We start from the raw sequence: 27,118 nt of genomic DNA on the forward strand, positions 1-27,118 counted from the left end.
GCCAAGGACCGAACCCTGGGGAACTCCACACGTTACCTTAACATAGTCCGAGGTCACATTGTTATGGGAGACACACTGCATCCTGTCAGTAAGATAAGAGTTAAACCAAGACAGGGCTAAGTCTGACATACCAATTCGTGTTTTGATACGTTCTAATAAAATATTATGATCGACAGTATCGAGGAGCAGCAACATAGATGACGCATCAGAATCCATCGTTAGCAATAGATCATTAGTCATTTTTGCGAGGGCTGACCTAATGAAGAGTGGATGTGTGTGGTCTCTATATCCTACTTTAAAAATAAATCAAATTGCTCTTTTCTGTGAAATAAATAATGGCATTATGTTGCTATGATATGTATTTCCCCATATTTCTGCACAATAATTGCAATAAGGTAGAATAACTGAGCAATATAACATTCTCATTGTGTTATACGGAAACTATATTTAACCTTGTTCAAAATAAATAAGCTTTTAGTCAACTTTTCATCTAAGATGACTCCAAGAAATCTGATTTCAGAAACCTTCTCAATTTTTGATAAGGGGGTACTTGAATTGAAAAAAATGTTTACACTGAAAAAGAGGTTGAGAACCACTGATTTACAACAAGAAGTCCATTTCCGAGCTTTTCTCGGTGGCGAGTCTTCCCTGACCCACCGTCTTTAAACGCAACACCATTGGCCACTGACGTCAAACTTGACGAAGTGGGGGGGGGGGGGGGGGGGAAGAGAGACAATAAAACTACATTACCCACCATGCCTTGCGCGCTTTCAATCGGCAACAGCTCGGATGTTGCGATATCAGCCAGAGAACGCCGTGGTCGCGCTGTGGACTTTTTAAATGTCTTCTTTTTTTAAATGAGCGCCCTTTGAAAGAAAAACCCGGGGCCACATTTTCAGAGCGACATTCGAAACAAAACGCTGGCTTGAGGTGGTTCGGCGTTGACGTAAACGGGCTACCGCGTTAAGCTAAGTCAAAAAAAAAAAAAAAAAATCAGTTTTATTGTCAGCTGGTGTAATTAAATGGCGAAAGGCGCCGCTGCGTGGCTCACGGCGCTCGACTGAGGATGGGAATGGTCGTCGAGGAAGGCCGTTTATCACCGGGACACATCGCAGCGAAATGCCCTGTGGTCCTGAGGAGAACCTGGATAACCTTACACGAAATGTCATAGCGCGTGAGTGGCTAGCGTGAGAGCTAGCTGGCTGCAGAGCCAGTACGCCAATGTTGTCTTTAGCCGTCTAAAGGTGCATATATGCAAGAAAATAACTCACAGATGCAAGTACTGCTGGTGCAATTCACTTACATAACAGCTCCATCTCTGGCTGTCACAAATGGGAAATGTGCCACCTCAAACTAAATCCTTATTCTAACTGATTTTTTTTTTTTTGGCAAATAGACCTGCATTGATTGCACACCGCATCTCGGCTTTCGCCTGTGATCCGTGATTTTTTGGGGGAGAAGCACTATGAGGAAGTTTTTCGATTCCCGTCGGGAGTTGGTCAGCTCCGGACCGGGTTCCGGAGGCGGCAGCGGCTCCGGATCCGGTCATGCAGGAGGGAATTTCATCGGGAGGAACATCGCCGTCGGCAAGCATCAAGTCACCGTGGAGGAGATCATTGCTGAAGGTGAGATTGCTACTTCCATGTAGACCAGGTGTGTCCAAAGTGCGGCCCACAGCTAAGTGAAGTGAAGTGAATTATATTTTATATAGCGCTTTTCTCAGGTGACTCAAAGCGCTTTACATAGTGACACCCAATATCTAAGTTAGATTTAAACCAGTGTGGGTGGCACTGGGAGCAGGTGGGTAAAGTGTCTTGCCCAAGGACACAACGGCAGTGACTAGGATGGCGGAAGCGGGAATCGAACCTGCAACCCTCAAGTTGCTGGCATGGCCACTCTACCAACCGAGCTAATCGTTTACCGGCCCGCCAGATATTCCGCAAAAATTGCAAAATTGATAGTATTGCAAAAAACATTTAAAAAAAGTGAAATGTAATGAGATAAAGTGGCAATGCTCCATTGCTCAAAAAAAGGACAAAAAATCTATGTTATAGTGAATTATTACTTAAAAATTATCACTTTAAAATGTTTTATGTGGAAAAAATATTGCATATATTAAATGGGTTGTACTTGTATAGCGCTTTTCTACCTTCAAGGTACTCAAAGCGCTTTGACACTACTTCCACATTTACCCATTCACACACTGATAGAGGGAGCTGCCATGCAAGGCGCCAACCAGCACCCATCAGGAGCAAGGGTGAAGTGTCTTGCTCAGGACACAACGGACGTGACGAGGTTGGTACTAGGTGGGATTTGAACCAGGGGCCCTCTGGTTGCACACTCCCACACTGCGCCACACCGTCCCCAAATTGTGTGGTTGCCATATAAAAACATCAACGTTTTGACAAAAGAGCATAAAACACACACAATAATAGTTCAAACTTAAAATCGACAGATATGTCGGAAGTTGATCTTGAAACTTAAGTGTTAAAAGTAAAAAAAAAACAATAAAAATGCATCACTTTATGAGTGGGGAACCTTTCGGATCTCAAATATATTTAGTAGGATTTTATTTAACTTTTCACTGTGATTACTCAAAAATATTAAAAAATTAAAATCAATGGTATCCTGCATTATTGATTTTTGAGGGCTTTATTTGCTAAATAAAGGAACTCTCCTGAAGGAATCAATAAAGATCTATCTATCTATCTATCTATCCATCTAAATACTGCATATTTCAGTTTTACTATAAAAAACAAAGTTGTCTTTGACAGAAAAGTCATAAAACTATTTGTTTTACTTTATATCAACCTCAAGTTGATATAGAGATTTACTGTAAGCCCCATCCCATCCATTTTCTACCGCTTATTCCCTTTCGGGGTCGCGGGGGGCTCTGGCGCCTATCTCAGCTACAATCGGGCGGAAGGCAGGGTACACCCTGGACAAGTCGCCACCTCATCACAGGGCCAACACAGATAGACAGACAACATTCACACTCACATTCACACACTAGGGCCAATTTAGTATTGCCAATCAACCTATCCCCAGGTGCATGTCTTTGGAAGTGGGAGGAAGCCGGAGTACCCGGAGGGAACCCACGCAGTCATGGGGAGAACATGCAAACTCCACACAGAAAGATCCCGAGCCTGGATTTGAACCCAGGACTGCAGGAACTTCGTATTGTGAGGCAGACGCACTAACCCCTCTGCCACCGTGAAGCCATTTACTGTAAGCATTAAATAAAAAAATAAAAAATAGTTTGACTTATTTTTAACCTTTTAGTGACTGAGATCCTTTATACTCCCTAGGAGCCCTAAGGATTAAAAAAAAAAAAATCCATATAGTTTGTTATGGTTTGAATATGTAAAATATCAAAATGCCCCCCGCATGCTTAAATTATTCCGTGTGTGGCCCTCTGTGGAAAAAGTTTGGACACCCCTGATGTAGACTGTCGAGAAGAAGAGGATTGTATTTCCGTATTTTCCGGACCATAGGGCGCACCGGATTATATGGCGCATTGCCGAAGAATGGTCTAGTTTTGATCGTAGTCATATATGAGGCGCACCGGATTACAAACCCCGTTTCCATATGAGTTGGGAAATTGTGTTAGATGTAAATATAAACAGAATACAATGATTTGCAAATCCTTTTCAACCCATATTCAGTTGAATATGCTACAAAGACAACATATTTGATGTTCAAACTGATAAACGTTTTATTTTCTGCAAATAATAAACTTTAGAATTTGATGCCAGAAACACGTGACAAAGTAGTTGGGAAATGTGGCAATAAATACTGATAAAGTTGAGGATTTCTCATCAAACACTTATATGGAACATCCTACAGGTGTGCAGGCTAATTGGGAACATGTGGGTGCCATGATTGGGTATAAAAACAGCTTCCCAAAAAATGCTCAGTTTTTCACAAGAAAGGATGGGGCGAGGTACACCCCTTTGTCCACAACTGCGTGAGCAAATAGTCAAACAGTTTAAGAACAAAATTTTTCAAAGTGCAAGAGCAAGAAATTTAGGGATTTCAACATCTACGGTCCATAATATCATCAAAAGGTACAGAGAATCTGGGGAAATCACTCCACGTAAGCTGCATGGCCGGAAACCAACTTTGAATGACCGTGACCTTCGATCCCTAAGACGGCACTGTATCAAAAAGCGACATCAATCTCTAAAGGATATCACCACATGGGCTCTGGAAACCGACATCAATCTCTAAAGGATATCACCACATTGGCTCAGGAACACTTCAGAAAACCACTGTCACTGAATACAGTTTGTCGCTACATCTGCAAGTGCAAGTTAAAGCTCGACTATGCAAAGCGAAAGCCATTTATCAACAACATCCAGAAACGCCGCCGGCTTCTCTGGGCCCGAGATCATCTAAGATGGACTGATGCAAAGTGGAAAAGTGTTCTGTGGTGTGACGAGTACAAGCGGCCGAAATGAGTTTCCTCCGCCGGGTGGCGGGGCTCTCCCTTAGAGATAGGGTGAGAAGCTCTGCCATCCGGGAGGAACTCAAAGTAAAGCCGCTGCTCCTCCACATGGAGAGGAGCCAGATGAGGTGGTTCGGGCATCTGGTCAGGATGCCACCCGAACGCCTCCCTAGGGAGGTGTTTAGGGCACGTCCAGCTGGTAGGAGGCCACGGGGAAGACCCAGGACACGTTGGGAAGACTATGTCTCCCGGCTGGTCTGGGAACGCCTCGGGATCCCCCGGGAAGAGCTAGACGAAGTGGTTGGAGATAGGGAAGTCTGGGCTTCCCTGCTCAGGCTGCTGCCCCCGCAACCCGACCTCGGATAAGCGGAAGATGATGGATGGATGGTCTGACGAGTCCACATTTCAAATTGTTTTTGGAAATATTCGACATCGTGTCATCCGGACTAACCATCCAGACTGTTATCGACGCAAAGTTGAAAAGCCAGCATCTGTGATGGTATGGGGGTGCATTAGTGCCCAAGGCACGGGTAACTTACACATCTGTGAAGGCACCATTAATGCTGAAATGTACATACAGGTTTTGGAACAACATATGCTACCATCTAAGCGCCGTATTTTTCATGGACGCCCCTGCTTATTTCAGCAAGACAATGCCAAGACACATTCAGCACGTGTTACAACAGCATGGCTTCGTAACAAATGAGTGCGGATACTTTCCTGGCCCGCCTGCAGTCCGGACCTGTCTCCCATCAAAAATGTGTGGCGCATTATGAAGCGTAAAATACGACAGCGGACACAGCGGACTGTTGAACGACTGGAGCTCTACATTAAACAAGAATGGGAAAGAATTCCACTTTCAAAGCTTCAATGATTAGTTTCCTCAGTTCCCAAATGTTTATTGATTGTTGTTAAAACAAAAGGTGATGTAACACAGTGGTGAACATGCCCTTTCCCAACTACTTTGGCACGTGTTGCAGCCATGAAATTCTAAGTTAAAAAATTTTTTTTTATGAGTTTGAACATCAAATATCTTGTCTTTGTAGTGCATTCAATTGAATACGGGTTGAAAAGGATTTGCAAATAATTGTCTTCCGTTTATATTTACATCTAACACAATTTCCCAACTCATATGGAAACAGGGTTGGTATATGGCGCAATAAAGGAGTCTTATTACAATTACACAATCCCTGTTGCCTCAACAGAGCAAAACGCATCACCAATTTATCGGCAGTGCTCCTTATAATCTGGTGCTCCCTGCGTCCGGGAAATACGGTCATACAATCCTCTTCGAGTACCTGTTCAGCGGCTGAGATCGGTAGGTCGCAAGTTCAAACCCAACAGGTCCAGAGACAGCTTCTTTCCCACGGCTGTCACCATTTTGAACTCTAACTTATAATCAATCAATCAATCAATGGTTATTTATATAGCCCTAAATCACAAGTGTCTCAAAATAAACGATTATCCTACCCTAATACCCTACTGTGCAATATTACCCTTCGAGTGCAATACATTCGACACTGATTGTTATTTATTACTCCGGTACTCTTATCTTGCTCTGTATATTGTACAGTATTTTGTATAGTGTTTTGTATATTGTACAGGATTGTTTATCATTTTTAGTGGACAGTAGTCTGTTTATTTAAATTCTTGTTTTTGTTTTCTTCATCACCTATTGTGCAATTTATTTTTTATCCCATATTTGTTCCCACTACCGCACCTTAAATTGGAGTACTTAGTCTCGTTATATGCTAATATAATGACAATAAAGTCCATTCTTTTCTATATTATTATTATAATTTTCTAAATGTAAAAGACCTCCTTGTGGTCTACATAACATAGATTATGTTTTACAGATCATCTTCAAGTCGCTTTCTTCAGGACGCACCGTTTTGTGGGCGATCTTATTAAATGAATTAATGAATAATTAATTAAGGCACAGGAAAGGCTTTTTTTATTAGCGACCAAAAGTTGCGAACCTTATCGTCGATGATCTCTACTAAATCCTTTCAGCAAAAATATGTCAATATCGCGAAATGATCAAGTAGGACACATAGAATGGACCTGCTATCCCCGTTTGAATAAGAAAATCTCATTTCAGTAGGGGGGCTTCACGGTGGCAGAGGGGTTAGTGCGTCTGCCTCACAATACGAAGGTCCTGCAGTCTTGGGTTCAAATCCAGGCTCGGGATCTTTCTGTGTGGAGTTTGCATGTTCTCCCCGGGTACTCCGGCTTCCTCCCACTTCCAAAGACATGCACCTGGGGATAGGTTGATTGGCAACACTAAATTGGCCCTAGTGTGTGAATGTGAGTGTGAATGTTGTCTGTCTATCTGTGTTGGCCCTGTGATGAGGTGGCGACTTGTCCAGGGTGTACCCCGCCTTCCGCCCGATTGTAGCTGAGATAGGCGCCAGCGCCCCCCGCGACCCCGAAAGGGAATAAGCGGTAGAAAATGGATGGATGGATGGATAATTAATCTTATTTTGTGGCGTTGTCTGTTCACCCCAGACTCTGAATCTTCCGATCAGATAAGCAAACATGTTTTGTTTATTTTTCAATGCATTGTAACTTGTAAATAAACATGAACAAAAGTCAGCTAACAACGGAGCCAAATGGAGTCACTTTATTCTGCCTATTAAGTGCTCTAAAAACATCCGAAAACTAACATTTTGTATACATGCTGTAAGTCTATATGTAATGTAGTAGTACATTTCGTATAACATGTAATATTTAAAAAAATTTCTCATTTTAAGAATACTGCAGCGTTGTTTTTTTTTTTACAGACGCATCGCGGCATTCGCTTTTCCCTTCAAAAACAACTATTTATTATGAGAGCCATCAATGACTACTTTGATCCAGAACCTTACCTTTTTGAGCCTGAATATAAGGAGGATAACCCTGCAAGATTTAGAAACTGTGTGCAAAACAGATCCAGCTTTAGTGGACACACAAGTTATATGTAGCACTATTGTGTAGGCTAAAAGAGAAATACAAACTGTGTACATAATTCGACATTCACTTACTGTACAGTTTTTGCTCGCTCTGGGATGATGTTCATATGTTATCATTTAAATTAAGAATGAGTATTGAATAATAATAATTTTAAAAAGTGTCTCAGTAGTATAGAAGTAGTCTGCGTTAGCGCTTATATTAACAATATTGCTAATACTTGGTCACAAAATGTACAGTGCCTTACAAAGTATTCACCCCTTGAACTTTTTAGATATTTTGTGTCATATATATCTTATTGGAATTGTATGTGAAAGACCAACACAGCGTGATATACAATTGTGACGTTGAAATATTCAAAACGTTCTTTTTTTACACATAAAAACCTGAAACTTGCAGTGTGTAAAAATATTCCGCCCTCTTTTCTCTTGGTGCAACCAATTGCTTCAGAAGTTGCTCGATTTGTTGTTAATGACTAAATATTAGTCCATCCGTGTGTGTCTTCATCTCAGTCCAAATACAGCTGCTGTGTGGCTGCCTCGGTGGTTGGTTGAGAGAATATTGGGGACACCAGACGCGTCAGGGATAAAGATGTAGAGACGTTTAAAGGAGGCATAGGCTATAAAAAGATTTCCCAAGCTTTGAACACCACTGTTCAATTCATCACGGCGGATATGGAAAGCGTATGGAACAACTGTTAACCTACCAAGACCAGGCCATCCATCTAACTTTACGGGCCGAACAAGCAGCCCAAAGGCCCGTGGTGGGTCTGGACCAACTGCACAGGTTCACAGCTCAAGTGGAGAAATCTGTCCGTAGGAAAATGATTAGTTGTGAACTGCACAATTGTGGTCTTTACGGAAAAGTGGCAAGAAGAAAGCCATTGTTCAAAGAAAACTAGAAGAAGTTTGCCGGAAGCCATGTCGGCGACACAGCAAAGGTGAAGAAGAATGTTCTTTGATCCAACCTTAGACTTAGACATAGACTTGGACTTAGAAAATCTTTATTGTCCCCTAGGGGCAATTTGGTTTGCAGCAGTAGTCATTAAAAACAAGGTTCAACCGTAAAAACGAGGTACAACAATAAAAACAAGGTACAAATACATAAAATACATACAACATACAAACCATCATGAAGGCATTGCGCTAAAAACATTTGTAATACAATAAAAACTAATCACACGTCCCACTAAGGTGACTGCATAGCAGCTAAGCTTGTTTAAGAAGCTCATTTATAAAATCCAGAGCTGAGGGAAAAAAGGATCTTATGAGTTGGGAAATTGTGTTTGATGTAAATATAAACGGAATACAATGATTTGCAAATCCTTTTCAACCCATATTCAATTGAATGCACTACAAAGACAAGATATTTGATGTTCAAACTCATAACCTTTTTGTTTTTGCAAATAATAATTAACTTAGAATTTCATGGCTGCAACACGTGCCGAAGTAGTTGGGAAAGGGCATGTTCACCACTGTGTTACATCACCTTTTCTTTTAACAACACTCAATAACCATTTGGGAACTGAGGAATCTAATTGTTGAAGCTTTGAAAGTGGAATTCTTTCCCATTCTTGTTTTATGTAGGGCTTCAGTTGTTCAACAGTCCGGGGTCTCCGTTGTCGTATTTTACGCTTCATAATGCGCCACACATTTTCGATAGGAGACATGTCTGGACTGCAGGCGGGCCAGGAAAGTACCCTCACTCTTTTACTACGAAGTAACGCTGTTGTAACACGTGGCTTGGCATTGTTTTGCTGAAATAAGCAGGGGCGTCCATGATAACATTGCATGGATGACAACATATGTTGCTCCAAAACCTGTATGGACCATTCAGCACTAATGGTGCCTTCACAGATGTGTAAGTTACCCATGCCTTGGGCACTAATGCACCCCCGTACCATCACAACTTTGCGCCTATAACAATCCGGATGGTTATTTTCCTCTTTGTTCCGGAGGACCCCACGTCCACAGTTTCCAAATATAATTTCAAATGTGGACTCGTCAGACCACAGAACACTTTTCCACTTTGCATCAGTCCATCTTAGATGATCTCGGGCCCAGCGTTCCTGTGTGTTGTTGATAAATGGCTTTCGCTTTGCATAGTAGAGTTTTAACTTGCACTTACAGATGTAGCGACCAACAGTAGTTACTGACAGTGGTTTTATGAAGTGTTCCTGAGCCCATGTGGTGATATCCTTTACACACAGGGATCAAAGGTCTGTAATATCATCACTTACGTGCAGTGATTTCTCCAGATTCTCGGAACCTTTTGATGATTTTTACGGACCGTAGATGGTTAAATCCCTAAATTCCTTGCAATAGCTCGTTGAGAAATGTTGTTCTAAAACTGTTTGATAGTTTGCTTACAAATTGGTGACCTTCACCGCATCCTTGTTTGTGAATTACTTAGCATTTCATGGAAGCTGCTTTTATACCCTATCATGGCACCCACCTGTTCCCAATTAGGCTGCACACCTGTGGGACGTTCCAAATAAGTGTTTGATGAGCATTCCTCAATTTTATCAGTATTTATTGCCACCTTTCTGAACTTCTTTGTCACGTGTTGCTGGCATCAAATACTAAAGTTAATGATTATTTGCAAAAAAAAAAAATGTATCAGTTTTAACATCAAATATGTTGTCTTTGTAGCATATTCAACTGAATATGGCTTGAAAATGATTTGCAGATCATTGTATTCTGTTTATATTTACATCTAACACAATTTCCCAACTCATATGGAAACGGGGTTTGTATCTGTTGTGTTTGGTCTTTCTATTGCTAGGGGCGTACATACATCCTGAGGGCAAGAGTCTAAACCAGGGGTGTCAAACTCATTGTAGGACGGGGGCCACATGGACCAAAATCTACGCTAAAGTGGGCCGGACTGGTAAAATCACGGCACGATAACTTAAAAATAAAGACAACTTCCGATTGTTTTCTTTGTTTAAAAATTTAAAAATCACATTCTGAAAATGTACAAATAATAATGTTGTTGTTTTTTTACACTTACATGTTGCGGATAGAATTATTCTATCTTTATTTGTCGTTATTTATACTTTCCGAATAAATGATGTGAAATTGTCCATCAGTCCACTCATTGGTGTTAATTTTCAATCTTATCATAATACAAAAATAATATCAAAATCTAACTTCGGTACCTCTGGATTGGCAGACCGGGGTAGTGGTCCCTCTCTTTAAGAAGGGGGACCGGAGGGTGTGTTCCAACTATCGTGGGATCACACTCCTCAGCCTTCCCGGTAAGGTTTATTCAGGTGTACTGGAGAGGAGGCTACGCCGGATAGTCGAACCTCGGATTCAGGAGGAACAGTGTGGTTTTCATCCTGGTCGTGGAACTGTGGACCAGCTCTATACTCTCGGCAGGGTTCTTGAGGGTGCATGGGAGTTTGCCCAACCAGTCTACATGTGTTTTGTGGACTTGGAGAAGGCATTCGACCGTGTCCCTCGGGAAGTCCTGTGGGGAGTGCTCAGAGAGTATGGGGTATCGGACTGTCTTATTGTGGCGGTCCGCTCCCTGTATGATCAGTGTCAGAGCTTGGTCCGCATTGCCGGCAGTAAGTCGGACACATTTCCAGTGAGGGTTGGACTCCGCCAAGGCTGTCCTTTGTCACCGATTCTGTTCATAACTTTTATGGACAGAATTTCTAGGCGCAGTCAAGGCGTTGAGGGGATCCGGTTTGGTGGCCACGGGATTGGGTCTCTGCTTTTTGCAGATGATGTGGTCCTGATGGCTTCATCTGGCCGGGATCTTCAGCTCTCACTGGATCGGTTTGCAGCCGAGTGTGAAGCGACCGGAATGAGAATCAGCACCTCCAAGTCCGAGTCCATGGTTCTCGCCTGGAAAAGGGTGGAGTGCCATCTCCGGGTTGGGGAGGAGACCCTGCCCCAAGTGGAGGAGTTCAAGTACCTAGGAGTCTTGTTCACGAGTGAGGGAAGAGTGGATCGTGAGATCGACAGGCGGATCGGTGCGGCGTCTTCAGTAATGCGAACGTTGTACCGATCCGTTGTGGTGAAGAAGGAGCTGAGCCGGAAGGCAAAGCTCTCAATTTACCGGTCGATCTACGTTCCCATCCTCACCTATGGTCATGAGCTTTGGGTCATGACCGAAAGGATAAGATCACGGGTACAAGCGGCCAAAATGAGTTTCCTCCGCCGTGTGGCGGGGCTCTCCCTTAGAGATAGGGTGAGAAGCTCTGTCATCCGGGAGGAACTCAAAGTAAAGCCGCTGCTCCTTCACATCGAGAGGAGCCAGATGAGGTGGTTCGGGCATCTGGTCAGGATGCCACCCGAACGCCTCCCTAGGGAGGTGTTTAGGGCACGTCCAATCGGTAGGAGGCCACGGGAAGACCCAGGACACGTTGGGAAGACTATGTCTCCCGGCTGGCCTGGGAACGCCTCGGGATCCCCCGGGAAAAGCTGGACGAAGTGGCTGGGGAAAGGGAAGTCTGGGTTTCCCTGCTTAGGATAAGCGGTAGAAGATGGATGGATGGATGGATGGAATTACAAGATGTTATTGATGTATTTTGCTCATTTTTTTTGTCTGGTGCTCTAACATGTTTTTTTTTTGTTTTTGTTTTTTACATATGTTGAGTGTCTGCCCTGAGATCGGTAGGTTGTGAGTTCAAACCCCGGCCGAGTAATACCAAAGACTATAACAAAAATGGAACCCATTACCTCCCTGCTTGGCACTCAGCATCAAGGGTTGGAATTGGGGGTGAAATCACCAAAAATGATAACCGGGCGCAGCACCGCTGCTGCCCACTGCTCCCCTCATCCCCCAGGGGGTGTACAAGGGGGTGGGTCAAATGCAGAGGACAAATTTCACTACACCTAGTGTGTGTGTGACAATCATTGGTACTTTAACTTTTTTAGCATCATCTACAAAGATACAAAGAATTGCTATTACGACATCTAGTGGACACATTGAGGAGAGCGGTTTCTTTCATTTCAAAATGTCTGCTCTTTTTTATACTTAGCCAACCCGCGGGCCGTACGTTTTACACCCCTGGTCTAAACTCTAAGAAGAGAGGGTGCTGAGAGTTGACTAGAATGGCCTTTTTGCCTTCTGGATGACTCTGACCTGATAGATCTGGTTCAGGGGTTTCAAATTAGCGCCTTTGGTCTTTTGGCACACCTTGATTATACCACCTAGTCTGTTTTAATTGGCCACACTGAGATTACCAAACCAGGAAGTGATAGAATATGTTAAAATAGACTCGATACAAGATGAATAGAACATCCTCATTAGTGTCCTATCAAGCTGAAAGCCCCTTAATTTCCTCAAGAAAAAACGGCCTTCTTGCAAATACGGTCAGTGTTGGCATCAAAGGTCAATTTATTGTCTAAAATTGTGCCTAGTTAATTGTATTCACGGACTATCTCAGGGGTAGGGAACCTATGGCTCTAGAGCCAGATGTGGCTCTTTTGATGACTGCATCTGGCTCTCAGATAAATCTTAGCTGACATTGCTTAACGCGATAATTATGAATAATTTCGTTGGTAATCACAGTGCTAAAAATAACATACAAAATATAAAACATTCTCATGCATTTAAATCCATCCATCCGTTTTCTACGGCACCTGTTCAAGAAGTCGCATTAATGGTAAGAAGTATTTTATGTCACGATGGGGGGGGGGGTTGCAGCTTGCTGTGGGGTCGTTCTCCCAGGAAGGCAGACGGACTACTCGGGACATGGCATTTAGGTAAAAACATGATTTAATTTTAACAAAAAAAATATACAAACAAAAATTGCTCACAGAGGAGGCACAACTTGGGCTAAAGAACAAAGCTAACGCATAAACAGACTAAGAACATAAATCAAAACTTACTTGGCATGGCATGAAGCACAAAACTTTGGCATGGCATGAAACAAGTCAGCACAGGGCGACTGACTGGCAAAGACGAGCTTAAATACTGCCTCTGATTAGTGCTCGGGAAGCAGGTGAGCAGGCATTTTGTCCACCAGAGACAGGTGGACAAAATGAGTAACCAAGGAAACCAGACAAGGGAGTGGAAAAAAACAGGAACTTAAAGAGTCCAAAGAACAAACAGCACATGGCCAAACAAAAACATGATCAACAGACATGACATTTTATTTATTATTGGTTAGTTTCAGAATAACAATGTTATTAAAAAGAATAAGAGACTTATTATACTCTAAAAATGTTGGTCTTACTTAAAAATGCACGCATTTAGTTGTATTCAGTGTTAAAAAATACGATATGGCTCTCACGGAAATACATTTTGAAATATTTGGCTTTCATGGCTCTCTCAGCCAAAAAGTTTCCCGACCCCTGGACTATCTTAACAGCAGAGCCATTAACCTGACCAAAATGGAACTTTTTTAGCCAAAATGCTATGTGTGGCAGATAACTACCAGTGCACATTACTCTGAACACACCATCACCACTGTCAAATACGGCCTTGCTGCAACATAAAACCTGGTATTTTTTACTTTTATACCTTTACAGAGTCGTTTCTAATGCGAGACGGTGGTGCTACTACTGCTTTCAAGAGCGCTCTCTCTCCGATTTTGATATGTCGACATATCGTGAACAAATGCACTGAGCCTATTTTTAAGCCCCCCCATTCACTCGCATTAAGCACTAACTGATTGCTCTAATTGCTGGCTAGTGTATCCATCATAAATAGATCAGATAACAGGAAAGGGATGTGTTAGAGCAGGGGTAGGGAACCTATGGCTCTCGAGCCAGATGTGGCTCTTTTGATGACTGCATCTGGCTCTCAGATAAATCTTAGCTGACATTTCTACATTATATCCGCTGGTAATCCGTCAGGTTCAAACACTGATGAAATCTGATTGATTAAACAGACGAGAAGCAAGGAATCATGCAGAGACAAGAGTTCAATTTGGCTCAATGAGGAGACATGTGTTTTGGGCTGTATTCTAGTTACAGATCCAAACTACGTTGTAATTGTCCAGCCTGTGTGCTTCCTCTATTTGGGAGGTCCCTGTTTACATCACTGAAGCTGTCGCTGAGGGAAGGGGGTAATCTCGACAACTCCAGTTAGACACAATATATGACTATACAAAAATGCATATGTGTTGACGCTGGTGATATCGCCTTGTCTGTCTGCGTCACGGCGGTGTCCGGCCTTGGCAGTCAGCAGGCCGTTCCTGGACACTGATACCAGACTAGCTTGCAATCTTTTGGATTGCCAGTTTTGCACAGACAAAGAAAAATACCACTTCAGCACAATTGACAATAATTATAGCAACCAACGGCCCTTAAGCATAAAAGTTGTGATAATACAGGTATATGCATGATTTTCTACCATACCCGTTCATGAACTAGCATTAACGGTAAGAAGTATTTTAATTATTATTGGTTACCCTCAGAATAAAAATCTTATCAAAAAGAATAAGAGACTTTAGAAATGTTGGTCTTACTTTTGTTGTATTTGGCGTTAAAAAATATTATATGGCTCTTACGGATATACATTTTAAAATATTTAGCTTTCATGGCTCTCTCAGCCAAAAAGGTTCCCGACCCCTGTGTTAGATTGAGACTTCTGCCTCCGGGGTTCATAACATGTTCAAATTCAATACGTTTATTGGCTCTTTTTGTGTCTTTGAGGTGTACTTAATATTGTGCACCATGTTTGCCCCCGAGTACCCTCAGATCTCAATAGGTATTTCATGCAGATTTAATGAGCCGCGTTGTCTCATAATTCAGCGGAGGCTGTAACATCAGCCTGAAATCGAAGACCCTGGTCTAAACCAAACCCTGTTAAAAGTACATTTGTGGTCTGAGCTGCACCAGATGGCAAGGCCTGGATGTAGGCCTCAATATCAACCCTGCAGCAAAGACATGACTAATGCATACGGCTGTTAGGCCCCAGCCGTCCTGACCAGTTTTATTTACTGTATTGGAGCACCAATCTGTACCAAAAACCATCAATCAATCAATCAATCAATGTTTACTTATATAGCCCTAAATCACTAGTGTCTCAAAGGGCTGCACAAACCACTACGACATCCTCGGTAGGCCCACATAAGGGCAAGGAAAACTCACACCCAGTGGGACGTCGGTGACAATAATGACTATGAGAACCTTGGAGAGGAGGAAAGCAATGGATGTCGAGCGGGTCCAACATGATACTGTGAAAGTTCAACATGATACTGTGAAAGTTCAATCCATAATGGATCCAACACAGCAGCGAGAGTCCCGTTCACAGCGGAGCCAGCAGGAAACCATCCCAAGCGGAGGCGGATCAGCAGCGCAGAGATGTCCCCAGCCGATACACAGGCGAGCAGTACATGGCCACCGGATCGGACCGGACCCCCTCCACAAGGGAGAGTGGGACATAGAAGAAAAAGAAAAGAAACGGCAGATCAACTGTTCTAAAAAGGAGGTCTATTTAAAGGCTAGAGTATACAAATGAGTTTTAAGGTGAGACTTAAATGCTTCTACTGAGGTGGCATCTCGAACTGTTACCGGGAGGGCATTCCAGAGTACTGGAGCCCGAAATGAAAACGCTCTATAGCCCACAGACTTTTTTGGGGCTTTGGGAATCACTAATAAGCCGGAGTCCTTTGAACGCAGATTTCTTGCCGGGACATATGGTACAATACAATCGGCAAGATAGGCTGGAGCTAGACCGTGTAGTATTTTATACGTAAGTAGTAAAACCTTAAAGTCACATCTTAAGTGCACAGGAAGCCAGTGCAGGTGAGCCAGTACAGGCGTAATGTGATCAAACTTTCTTGTTCTTGTCAAAAGTCTAGCAGCCGCATTTTGTACCAACTGTAATCTTTTAATGCTAGACATAACATTGTGAAATATTGTCACTGTTTGAAATGTTGTTGTGTGTTTACTGTGTTCGCAGGCGGCTTTGCTATTGTGTTCCTCGTGCGGACAAACCAGGGTGTGCGCTGCGCCCTGAAGAGGATGTATGTCAACAACGAGCACGATCTGCAGGTGTGCAAGTGCGAGATTCAAATAATGGTAGGTGAAGAAAAACACAGAAAAATATGTGGCCTCTTTTTTTGAAATTCAGTGGTGCCTCAATCCAATGCAATTCTGTCTGTCAGCTACAGTTATTGTTATGTTTGAAATTGCAAGCAGACATTTAAGGTACAAGCATCCACCACTGTTAGTGTGCCCGGTAAATCCCCACCTACACTGCAAAAACTGAAATTTAAGTAAGATTAAAGATCTCAAATAAGGATAATATTTGCTTATTTTCTGTCTGATGAGATAATTCTTCTCACTAAGCAGATTTTATGTTAGTGTTATACTGTATTTTTCGGATTATACATCACTCCGGAGTATACGTAGCACCGGCCGAAAATGCATAATAAAGAAGGAAAAAAACATATATACGTCGCACTGGAATATAAGTCGCATTTTTGGTGGAAATTTATTTGATAAAATCCAACACCAAGAATAGACATTTGAAAGGCAAATTATAAATAAATAAATAATAAATGGGTTGTACTTGTATAGAGCTTTTCTACCTTCAAGGTACTCAAAGCGCTTTGACACTACTTCCACATTTACCCATTCACACACACATTCACACACTGATGGAGGGAGCTGCCATGCAAGGCGCCAACCAGTACCCATCAGGAGCAAGGGTGAAGTGTCTTGCTCAGGACACAACGGACGTGACGAGGTTGGTACTAGGTGGGATTTGAACCAGGGCCCCTCGGGTTGCGCACTGCCACTCTCCCACTGCGCCACGCCGTCCCTTATATTAAAATAAATTAAATTAAAATAAATAAAGAATAGTGAACAACTTGCTGAACAAATGTATGTTATATGACACATAAATATCAATCAATCAATCAATGTTTACTTATATAGCCCTAAATCACTAGTGTCTCAAAGGGCTGCACAAACCACTACGACATCCTCGGTAGGCCCACATAAGGGCAAGGAAAACTCACACCCAGTGGGACGTCGGTGACAATGATGACTATGAGAACCTTGGAGAGGAGGAAAGCAATGGATGTCGAGCGGGTCTAACATCCATCCATTTCTACCGCTTATTCCCTTTCGGGGTCGCGGGGGGCGCTGGCGCCTATCTCAGCTACAATCGGGCGGAAGGCGGGGTACACCCTGGACAAGTCTAACATGATACTGTGAAAGTAACCAACTGAGAAGGTGCCTGGTATGTTAATGAAACATATGGTAAGAGTCATTCAAATTATTATAACATATAGAACATCTGTCAAAACGTGGCCTTGTGAGTTTGTTTTCCCGGAATGCAAAGGAAAGTTGGAGCGGGCTAGGCGTGAAGGTAAGGACATATTTATTAATATAAAAAAAAAAAGGAACAAAAGGCGCGCACAAGGGGGAAGTACAAAAACTTGGCTAATAAAACAAAAACTTGCACAGAGGCAGAAACTATGAACATGAAACAAAACTCGATAACTGTGGCATGAAAAAACAAAAAACTTACGTGGCATGGCAAGAAGAATAACTATGGACAGTATCAGAGGTAAAGTCGCCTGGCTGACTTCCTGGCAACTTTCGGTTTAAATAAGTGACATGGTTAGTGAAAACAGGTGCGGACTCCAAATGTGAGACAGGTGAAACTAATGGTTGCTATGGTGACAAAACAAGAGTGAAAAAGCAGGAACTGAGTGTCCAAAAAAACAAACAGCACATGGCCAAACAAAAACATGATCAACAGACATGACAACATGCTATACGTTTACCAAACAATCTGTCACTCCTAACCGCTAAATCCCATGAAATCTTATACGTCGAAGTCTCTTACGTGAATGAGCTAAATAATATTATTTGATATTTTACGGTAATGCTAATAATTTCAAACATAAGTCGCTCCTGAGTATAAGTCGCACCCCTGGCCAAACTATGAAAAAAACTGTGACCTATAGTCCGAAAAATACGGTAAATAGAGAACCTGTATCCATGAAATTATGGAAAAGCTGCTGATGTTGTGTTTGACAGAGGCAGCTGGGAGGCGATTCCGTAGAGATCCACTCTCCCAGGTGCCGTACATTATTATTACATCATTATTTAGTTGTAAGTTGTACATTCTACTGTATTGTTTTTATATAATATTTCCGATGTAAAAGTTTAGTTTTTCCTTTTTAAAAGGCATAGGCTTCGTGTGGCAGTGGGGCCTTGGTCAATATGACATCATTTATAGGACATGACCATTTTGATTTGCAGTGATGCATATATTTTCTTTAAAAAGGCTAAACACATGTGTTTGTGTCTATTTAAAAACAAATAGTGTTGTTAATAATACCATTAATAATATTAAAAAAAATAAAATAAATTTTTGACTTGGTAGACTGTGCTCTCTTTGTTGGAAGCCGTTTTGATTGTTGCTGCTTATTGTAAAAGGTAAACAGGCTACACTTTATTCTGCCCTCCCCGGATTTAGTTTGCCAAATATGTAAACAATCCTTCGAGTTGGATTTGGAAAAAAATATTCTGCACAGTGAAGTTACTCTAAAACTAACCACACTAAAGAAAGTACATTATATATACACATGAAGTGGACATACATGTAGGAAACACGTTAGATTAATAATATAATTTGGAGTAAACTGAAAAAAATCAATACTATTATGCAGGGATGAAGGTTGAGCTCTAATATGGCTAGCTTATTGCTAATGTACAATGGACTAACTCATAGACATGCTAACTCAAATTAGCATGGCACAGATAGACAATCATTTGCACCAACTTAAGTTAAAGTACCAAGGATTCTCACACACACACACACACACACTAGGTGTGGTGATATTTGTCCTCTGCATTTGACCCATCCCCTTGTTCACCCGCTGGGAGGTGAGGGGAGCAGCGGGCAGCAGCAGTGGCCACGCCCAGGAATCATTTTTGGTGATCTATGGACAATTTGCAGTCTTTAATGAACTTAACATACATATATTTGGAATGTGGCAATAAACTGGAGTGTCCGGAGAAAACCCACACACACGCACGGGGACAAACGCACATTAAAACGGAGGTTCAAAGAGGCACACTGCGTAATTAGACATTATTGTGAGTAGTATTGCCAAAAGAAGTTGGGTAGTTTACACTGGCTTGAAAAAGAAAATGCAGTAATTAGCTTCAAATACCCTTTTCTTGCAACTTTCTCTCTTTACCTTTGCCGGGTGTTAATCATTTCAGGCGTGTGACCAGCTGCTAACGGGCTTCTGACAGCCGATTTAGATGGCCGTTTTTTCTTTTCTTTTTCAAAATAAGGCACTGAGGAATGTTTTTATGATAATTGAGCTGGTTTTGCAAACTTATTATGCCAATAGTACGGAAACAGACTATATACGGTGTATTCATTCATACAATATATCACTTAAATTTGTTTTCATGTTAAAAAAAAAGAAGGGAAAAACTTATTTTGAAGGGGTGGCAGCATTAATCTTGCAGTGGTGTTGCACCACATGGTTTACATGTAGAGGAAACCTTTTTAAAAGTGTGCTGTTTTTAAATTGATTTCATTTTGAGTGAAGAGCGCCGTCACAGGACCAATAAAGTCATAAATTGAGGTACTACTGGATATTTTCTAAATAATTTTGGATCCTTTTTATGTGTTTAGCAGCTTTAGCTGTACAGACAGCATATTTTCTCTGCATACAGTGTAGTGAAGACTACTCCTCTGACACGTGACAGGATTAGTCATAGTCAAGTTTTTTTCTTCCTGAAGAAGGGGCTATTTGGGGTGTGGTGTTTATTTAAAATTCCACAGATGGAAGCTGTGCAGTTTTCCTAAAAAAATAATTGCAGAATTCTGTTAACACTGTTGTGTTTATCCATCTGGTTCATGGTATGCCTTATTTATTTGTCCGTATTGTCTGTCTTCCTTGGTACCACTCTCCTTCCCCCAACTCACTTTCTTCTAATGACCGTACAGATCAAAAACACGACAACCATTTGGTTTTATCCGCCCCGCCCATGTTTTCACTTGAAACCAACATTGATTCTAACGTCTGTAATGTCTGCGGCTCACCTTCTCCGCCTTCTTGGACCACGCACACAGTTCCTCATTCTGCATTTCAAAATATGCTGACCACTGCTGGCATGCTTTGAATAGTTTCGAGACTTACAATTCACTCAAATGTTACCACTCAAGCACAAAATGGCTTCTTATGCTTTTGTGTGTGTGTGTGTTGCAGAAAGACCTTGTGGGGCACAAGAACATCGTGGGTTATCTGGACTCCAGCATCACGGCCATGGGGTCCAGGGATGTGTGGGAGGTTTTCATACTGATGGACTTCTGCAAGGGTGAGCGAGTGAGCTCCGATTAAAGAAAACAGGACACGATGTTAATGACTGAAATAATTGAGTACTGGGTGTACATTTCAGTAACCATTTTTATTACTGTATACAATGCTTAATAAGTAAATAACTGTTGGATATACCTTTTTAGAGTAGTCTGTGTACAGCTTGCATAGCGGTAAAATGTGTGTGTGTTTGTGTATATATGTATGTATATAATGTATATATGTGTATATAAATTTGTATGTGTATGTGTATATATATATGTGCATATGTATATATATATGTGGATATGTGTATATATATATGTGCATATGTATATATATATGTGGATATGTGTATATATATGTGGATATATATACATATATATGTGTGTGTGTGTATGTATATATATATATATATGTGTGTATATATATGTATTTATGTAGATATATGTATGTATACATATATGTATGTATACATATATGTATGTATATGTATGTATACATATATGTATGTATATGTATGTATACATATATGTATGTATATGTATGTATACATATATGTATGTATATGTATGTATACATATATGTATGTATACATATATGTATGTATATGTATGCATACATATATGTATGTATATGTATGTATACATATATGTATGTATATGTATGTATACATATATGTATGTATATGTATGTATACATATATGTATGTATATGTATGTATACATATATGTATGTATACATATATGTATGTATATGTATGCATACATATATGTATGTATATGTATGTATACATATATGTATGTATATGTATGTATACATATATGTATGTATATGTATGTATACATATATGTATGTATATGTATGTATACATATATGTATGTATATGTATGTGTACATATATGTATGTATACGTATGTATACATATACGTATGTATACGTATGTATACATATACGTATGTATACGTATGTATACATATACGTATGTATACGTATGTATACATATACGTATGTATACGTATGTATACATATACGTATGTATACGTATGTATACATATACGTATGTATACGTATGTATACATATACGTATGTATACGTATGTATACATATACGTATGTATACGTATGTATACATATACGTATGTATACGTATGTATACATATACGTATGTATACGTATGTATACATATACGTATGTATACGTATGTATACATATACGTATGTATACATATACGTATGTATACGTATGTATACATATACGTATGTATACGTATGTATACATATACGTATGTATACGTATGTATACATATACGTATGTATACGTATGTATACATATACGTATGTATACGTATGTATACATATGCGTATGTATACATATATGTATGTATACGTATGTATACATATATGTATGTATACATATATGTATGTATATGTATGTATACATATATGTATGTATATGTATGTATACATATATGTATGTATATGTATGTATACATATATGTATGTATATGTATGTATACATATATGTATGTATGTGTATGTATACATATATGTATGTATATGCATGTATACATATATGTATGTATATGCATGTATACATATATGTATGTATATGCATGTATACATATATGTATGTATATGCATGTATACATATATGTATGTATATGCATGTATACATATATGTATGTATATGCATGTATACATATATGTATGTATATGCATGTATACATATATGTATGTATATGTATGTATACATATATGTATGTGTATGTATGTATACATATATGTATGTATATGTATGTATACATATATGTATGTATATGTATGTATACATATATGTATGTATATGTATGTATACATATATGTATGTATATGTATGTATACATATATGTATGTATATGTATGTATACATATATGTATGTATATGTATGTATACATATATGTATGTATATGTATGTATACATATATGTATGTATATGTATGTATACATATATGTATGTATATGTATGTATACATATATGTATGTATATGTATGTATACATATATGTATGTATATGTATGTATACATATATGTATGTATATGTATGTATATGTATGTATACATATATGTATGTATATGTATGTATATGTATGTATATGTATGCATACATATATGTATGTATATGTATGTATATGTATGTATATGTATGCATACATATATGTATGTATACATATATGTATGTATATGTATGTATACATATATGTATATGTATGTATACATATATGTATGTATATGTATGTATACATATATGTATGTATATGTATGTATACATATATGTATGTATATGTATGTATACATATATGTATGTATGTATGTATATGTATGTATACATATATGTATGTATACATATATGTATGTATACATATATGTATGTATACATATATGTATGTATACATATATGTATGTGTACATATATGTATGTATACATATATGTATGTATATGTATGTATACATATATGTATGTATATGTATGTATACATATATGTATGTATATGTATGTATACATATATGTATGTATGTATGTATATGTATGTATACATATATGTATGTATACATATATGTATGTATACATATATGTATGTATACATATATGTATGTATACATATATGTATGTATACATATACGTATGTATACGTATGTATACATATACGTATGTATACGTATGTATACATATACGTATGTATACATATACGTATGTATACGTATGTATACATATACGTATGTATACGTATGTATACATATACGTATGTATACGTATGTATACATATACGTATGTATACGTATGTATACATATACGTATGTATACGTATGTATACATATACGTATGTATACGTATGTAAACATATACGTATGTATACGTATGTATACATATACGTATGTATACGTATGTATACATATACGTATGTATACGTATGTATACGTATGTATACATATACGTATGTATACGTATGTATACGTATGTATACGTATGTATACATATACGTATGTATACATATACGTATGTATACGTATGTATACATATACGTATGTATACATATACGTATGTATACGTATGTATACATATACGTATGTATACATATACGTATGTATACGTATGTATACATATACGTATGTATACGTATGTATACATATACGTATGTATACGTATGTATACATATACGTATGTATACGTATGTATACATATACGTATGTATACATATACGTATGTATACGTATGTATACATATACGTATGTATACGTATGTATACATATACGTATGTATACGTATGTATACATATACGTATGTATACATATACGTATGTATACATATACGTATGTATACATATACGTATGTATACATATACGTATGTATACGTATGTATACGTATGTATACGTATACGTATGTATACGTATGTATATGTATGTATACATATATGTATGTATATGTATGTATACATATATGTATGTATATGTATGTATACATATATGTATGTATATGTATGTATACATATATGTATGTATATGTATGTATACATATATGTATGTATATGTATGTATACATATATGTATGTATATGTATGTATACATATATGTATGTATATGTATGTATACATATATGTATGTATATGTATGTATACATATATGTATGTATATGTATGTATACATATATGTATGTATATGTATGTATACATATATGTATGTATATGTATGTATACATATATGTATGTATATGTATGTATACATATATGTATGTATATGTATGTATACATATATGTATGTATATGTATGTATACATATATGTATGTATATGTATGTATACATATATGTATGTATATGTATGTATACATATATGTATGTATATGTATGTATACATATATGTATGTATATGTATGTATACATATATGTATGTATACATATATGTATACATATATGTATGTATACGTATGTATACATATATGTATGTATGTATACGTATGTATACATATATGTATGTATACATATATGTATGTATACATATATGTATGTATACATATATGTATGTATACATATATGTATGTATACATATACGTATGTATACATATATGTATGTATACATATACGTATGTATACATATATGTATGTATACGTATGTATACATATATGTATGTATACGTATGTATACATATATGTATGTATACGTATGTATACATATATGTATGTATACGTATGTATACATATACGTATGTATACATATACGTATGTATACGTATGTATACATATACGTATGTATACGTATGTATACATATACGTATGTATACGTATGTATACATATACGTATGTATACGTATGTATACATATACGTATGTATACGTATGTATACATATACGTATGTATACGTATGTATACATATACGTATGTATACGTATGTATACATATACGTATGTATACGTATGTATACATATACGTATGTATACGTATGTATACATATACGTATGTATACGTATGTATACATATACGTATGTATACATATACGTATGTATACGTATGTATACGTATGTATACGTATGTATACGTATGTATACATATACGTATGTATACGTATGTATACATATATGTATGTATACGTATGTATACATATATGTATGTATACGTATGTATATGTATATGTATGTATACGTATGTATATGTATATGTATGTATACATGTATGTATGTATATGTATGTATGCATATATGTATGTATATGTATGTATGTATATGTATGTATGTATATGTATGTATGTATATGTATGTATACATATATGTATGTATACATATATGTATGTATACATATATGTATGTATATGTATGTATACATATATGTATGTATATGTATGTATACATATATGTATGTATATGTATGTATACATACAGTATATGTATGTATACATATATATGGACATGCTCTCTCTAGTCATAAGTGAAAAGTCTCATTTAAATGTCAGTGTGAACGACACTAAGTGTTACGACTTTTGCAGGAGGCCAGGTTGTTAATTTGATGAATCAAAGGCTGCAGACGGGCTTCACAGAGGCCGAGGTGCTGCAGGTCTTTTGCGACACCTGTGACGCCGTATCTCGCCTGCACCAGCGCAAGACGCCCATCGTCCACAGGGACCTTAAGGTGACATTTTCACATTCATTTAGACTACATAGAGTGAATGTGTCATAACTCAAAAACATATCACTTCTCTTCCTGTTCCTATTAAACTAAAAACACTTCAAGTGTCTGTGTCACCCAGATCTGAGTTACTTTACTTCCCCTCTTCCCCCCTCCTAATTATTTGAAGTGCGTATTTTGAAGGTGGCGAGAAATATGCCGGAGAAAAGGTCAATCTCTTGCACCACTTATCCTTTTCACAGTCTCCTCAAATAGTCTGCCCCATGTCTTGTGTCTCTCCGAAGGTGGAGAACATCCTGCTGCATGACAAGGGCCATTACGTGCTGTGTGATTTTGGCAGCGCCACTAACAAGTCGCTGAGTCCACAGACGGAAGGCGTCGCCGCTGTGGAGGAAGAGATTAAAAAGTTAGTTGACTGATCCGGTTCACAGTTTTGATTTACTTACTCCGTTGATCTCTTTCACATTTCGGTGATTGGATTGTAGCATGATGCAGGACTAAACATATTTTAGCAGATAGGTGCAAGCTTTCCTAAAGTTCTTCCTGGTTTCCCGACAGGTACACTACTTTGTCATATCGTGCACCTGAGATGGTGAACCTCTACAACAACAAGATCATCACCACCAAAGCAGACATCTGGGTGAGTAAAGATGATTATCCGCCAATAGCTTTTGAAGTACATGTAGTATAAGTAGCATATTTAGTATTTTTTTCCCATTTTAAAATGCATCTCAGAGGTTCCACAATAGTGTGTTGGTGAATATCTAACTTGATACACTTTAGAAGCCCTACTGACAACACACAGTCTTGTGTGTCTGTAGCTTTAATGCTAATGAACTGTGTTTGTCTCCGGTAAGGATGTAACGATAAACTGTAATAATGATAACTGTGATAAAACCTCCTGACAATTAGTATTACCGTAATAAACTTAAAAATATCAAAATACTGTGATTGATAACCTCTCTTTGATGAACTTATGGACTGACTATCGTTAGCTTCCATACACCTAACATATTTAACACATCTATTTAAAAAAACAACGGTAAAAATATAAGAAAAAAGCACCAAAAAAAATCTAAATTTAATAACAATGTTTTTCAAATAATAACAAAAACATGCACCCGGGGATAGGCCCCTCCCACCTTCTAAGACATGCACCTGGGGATAGGTTGATTGGCAACACTAAATGGTCCCTCGTGTGTGAATGTTGTCTGTCTATCTGTGTTGGCCCTGCGATGAGGTGGCGACTTGTCCAGGTTGTACCCCGCATTCCGCCCGAATGCAGCTTAGATATGCTCCAGCACCCCCCGTGACCCCAAAAA

The 27,118-nt window shown here is 38.6% G+C and overlaps 1 protein-coding gene across 3 annotated transcripts in view; it reads left to right on the forward strand.

Annotated features, from left to right (window-relative positions):
• Positions 1-746: 746 nt before the first annotated feature.
• Positions 747-27,118, forward strand: part of LOC133535840 (AP2-associated protein kinase 1-like) — a 74,397-nt gene continuing 48,025 nt past the window's right edge. For 2 of the 3 annotated variants that reach the window (XM_061875814.1, XM_061875815.1), the window contains exons 1-7: positions 748-1,174; positions 1,397-1,625; positions 16,268-16,386; positions 20,556-20,664; positions 25,657-25,799; positions 26,081-26,202; positions 26,355-26,436. In XM_061875814.1, the coding sequence (XP_061731798.1) occupies positions 1,466-1,625; positions 16,268-16,386; positions 20,556-20,664; positions 25,657-25,799; positions 26,081-26,202; positions 26,355-26,436 (735 nt within the window). In that variant the 5' untranslated portion in view covers positions 748-1,174; positions 1,397-1,465. Of the gene's footprint in view, positions 1,175-1,396; positions 1,626-16,267; positions 16,387-20,555; positions 20,665-25,656; positions 25,800-26,080; positions 26,203-26,354; positions 26,437-27,118 lie in introns of all 3 variants that reach the window. The other variant, XM_061875816.1, reaches the window with a different exon arrangement.

The sequence above is a fragment of the Nerophis ophidion genome, linkage group LG17, assembly GCF_033978795.1.
Source record: "Nerophis ophidion isolate RoL-2023_Sa linkage group LG17, RoL_Noph_v1.0, whole genome shotgun sequence".
Lineage (NCBI taxonomy): Eukaryota > Metazoa > Chordata > Actinopteri > Syngnathiformes > Syngnathidae > Nerophis > Nerophis ophidion.